Here is a 2,851-nt window from a genome sequence, read left to right as displayed (position 1 = left end):
ATAATAGGAAAGGCCACACTGATTGAAGGGAAGGAGGGAGGGTAAGCTATCAAGAAAGTTGGTAAAGGGAAATGTTTGGAATAATTGCACACAATCTATATGTAGTTTTCTCTAAGATTTTAAACAGTGGGTTCATTCGCAACGGCACAAATATTAGAGGCAAAAAGATACGCCACAGTGCCTTCGGACTATCCTTACCCGGATGATCACACTACATAATTACACATCAGTCATTGTCACTGACAGTGACTGAAGTAATCCATTCAGGTATATTTAAGGTGTTCATGTAAAGGTTGGGGGGGGGGCTAATCATGATTTTTGGGAGCTAAAAAGGCTCGGCACTGCTATCGTAGATTTCTTGGAGAGGAACCTTTAGTTCACTGCTACTCGCATTCCTATTAAAAATCATTACAAATTAAAGTGTCGAATATGGATATTGTTGTTCACTATGAGATCAATAAAAAGGATTCTTGGCTTACAGCCATCCCAGCTGAGTATAATTACTGAAGATGCCTTGGGGTAAGTCCTTCAGCTTGTTGTTGTTTAAGTACCTATAAAGAAATCGTTAGAAACGTGCAAATACCTGCTGAATACCACCGTTACGATAAGAATAACACCTAAACGCTTAATCTCTTCTCAAAACCATACATAAGGAAATATATAACGGAAACAACTAATCAATAACAACGAAGTCGTTGAGTCAATATTTCCATGAAACCTTAACGGGAAGTATTTTAGTGCCTTTACTGCACTTGGACACTAAAGGAAGATTAACGGCTGGAAATATTATGATTATGATGGCGAGCACGTGGCGTCTGACCGTATCTTGGATCATAGGTTGCTCTCTTCAGCCTAATGACCCATTTCCGCTAGATCTTTTGCCCCTCTCTTACACATATGGAAAGAGCAGCACTAGCTATTGCTAGTTTTTGGCTCATTTAGTGCTTCTCATGATTGGCGTTCTTTTACTTCCTTTGGTATCGAATAATTGTTTTATAGTTCAAATTTAGTTGATCGACGAACTAATTTCTTATCTGTAGTCTTCATACAAAGAATGTTATCCCTCAGAGCAAGGATCAGTTTTTCAAATAAACGGAATGAAGACAACTGATAAGAAATCCATCGCGGAGAGTTTCTGCGACTACTTACTAATGTTGCTATAAAACTGAAAAAGAAGTCGTTTCTGCTTTGTGACCTTGTTTGGAGCAACCCTAGCGGAATGACACTCCCACAAGTAAAAGAGAAATTCCTTTATAGAGCTGTGAAAGAAGAAGAGATTCTTACCGAGCTGAAAAAACTTAAACGGAAGAAAGCGACTGGTTTAGATAATCTCCCTCCTGGATTACTCAAAGATGCAGCAGGAGTCATCGCAAAGCCTTTAACATTTATAATTAATTCATCCCTTGCAACTGGAGTAGTCCCTACTGAATGGAGAATGGCCAAGATGATTCCCATCTTTAAGTCTGGTTCCATGGCAGAAATTGACAACTATAGACCAATATCGATTCTCCCTACTATGTCAAAGATTTTAGAGAAAACGGTGCACAAACAATTAGTGAAATATCTCAAATTCAACGGTTTTCTCTCTGAACATCAGTTTGGATTTCGCCGCAATCGCTCGACGGAACTAGCAGTAACTCTCTTTACAGATCTTATCCGGAAGGAAGCGGACGGAGGTAAAGCTACAGGAGCGATCTTCATTGACTTATCTAAAGCGTTTGACACCATCAGCCATTCCGTTTTGTTAGAAAAACTGTCTCGGTATGGAATACAGGATAATGAACTGAACTGGTTTACGGACTATTTATTCCTCCGAAACCAGATCACTCAATTTAAGGGAGTATTGTCAGAACCTAACCCTGTTTTCACAGGTGTTCCCCAAGGAAGCATTCTCGGGCCGTTATTGTTTTTGATTTATTTTAACGATGTCCACAAGCCGCTCCGTTATTCTAAGATTATCACCTACGCAGATGACTCAGTAATTTTCACATCCTCGAAAGACTTGGATATTATTCAGCACAATCTTAGCGAAGACATCAATAGCCTTGCCTCCTGGTTTCGAGATAACGAACTTATCATTAATCTCAAAAAAGGAAAAACTGAAATAATGCTATTCGGAACAGCAAAAAGATTAAGTGGTTTTGATGGCAAAGAACTAAACCTCTCAGTAAATGGATCTCGCATCGACACGACTACAAATTACAAGTACCTAGGTGTCTATCTGGACCCTACATTGAATCTTGACAAGCACTTTTACAAAACATACAAGAAATCGGCAGGAAGAGTGAATTTATTACGACAAATCCGTTCTAACACTGACACCTTAAGCGCTGAACGAATCTACAGAGCAATGATAATGCCCATATTCACTTACTGCGGTCAAATTACGCTTGGTTGGTCAGAGACACGAAGGTGCCAAATAAGAAACCTGGAACAACGTAGTCACAGGATTATTCTGCAAAACTCAAAATGTCTAAACTGTGAACTCCGTCTACCCACAATTGAAAAATTTTTTAAAGAAAAAGGCTTGTTTATTTGTTTTTGATTGCCTAAAAGGCAATGTTTGTAGTCCTTTCAAAGAATATTTTAAATTGTTAACCCACGATTTTAATACGAGGAACAGAGGGACCACCGTTGCTCTGCCGAAAGTGAGACTTGACTTTGCTCGGAAAAGTTTTTATTTTTTAGGAGCTTCAGTTTTTAATTTTTTACCTTTAAAAATCAAGCAAATTAGCAGTAGGGTACCATTTAGGGAGTCTTTAGATCAATTTTTTGCATAGGGCATTTAACTAGGTGCGTAGTCATCCTTATCTTATTCTAGTTTTTATCCTTATATTATGTTATTTAGACA

The 2,851-nt window shown here is 38.4% G+C and overlaps 1 protein-coding gene across 1 annotated transcript in view; it reads right to left on the bottom strand.

Annotated features, from left to right (window-relative positions):
* Positions 1–348: 348 nt before the first annotated feature.
* The window catches only part of LOC111344249 (platelet glycoprotein IX-like), a 4,490-nt gene continuing 1,987 nt past the window's right edge, over positions 349–2,851 (bottom strand). The window contains exon 3 of the mRNA XM_088747444.1: positions 349–551. Within this exon, the coding sequence (XP_088603570.1) occupies positions 476–551 (76 nt within the window). The 3' untranslated portion in view covers positions 349–475. The remainder of the gene's footprint in view (positions 552–2,851) is intronic.

This window comes from Stylophora pistillata, chromosome 2 (genome assembly GCF_964205215.1).
Source record: "Stylophora pistillata chromosome 2, jaStyPist1.2, whole genome shotgun sequence".
NCBI classification, from domain to species: Eukaryota; Metazoa; Cnidaria; class Anthozoa; order Scleractinia; family Pocilloporidae; genus Stylophora; species Stylophora pistillata.
This window is presented reverse-complemented; position numbering and strand designations above follow the sequence as displayed.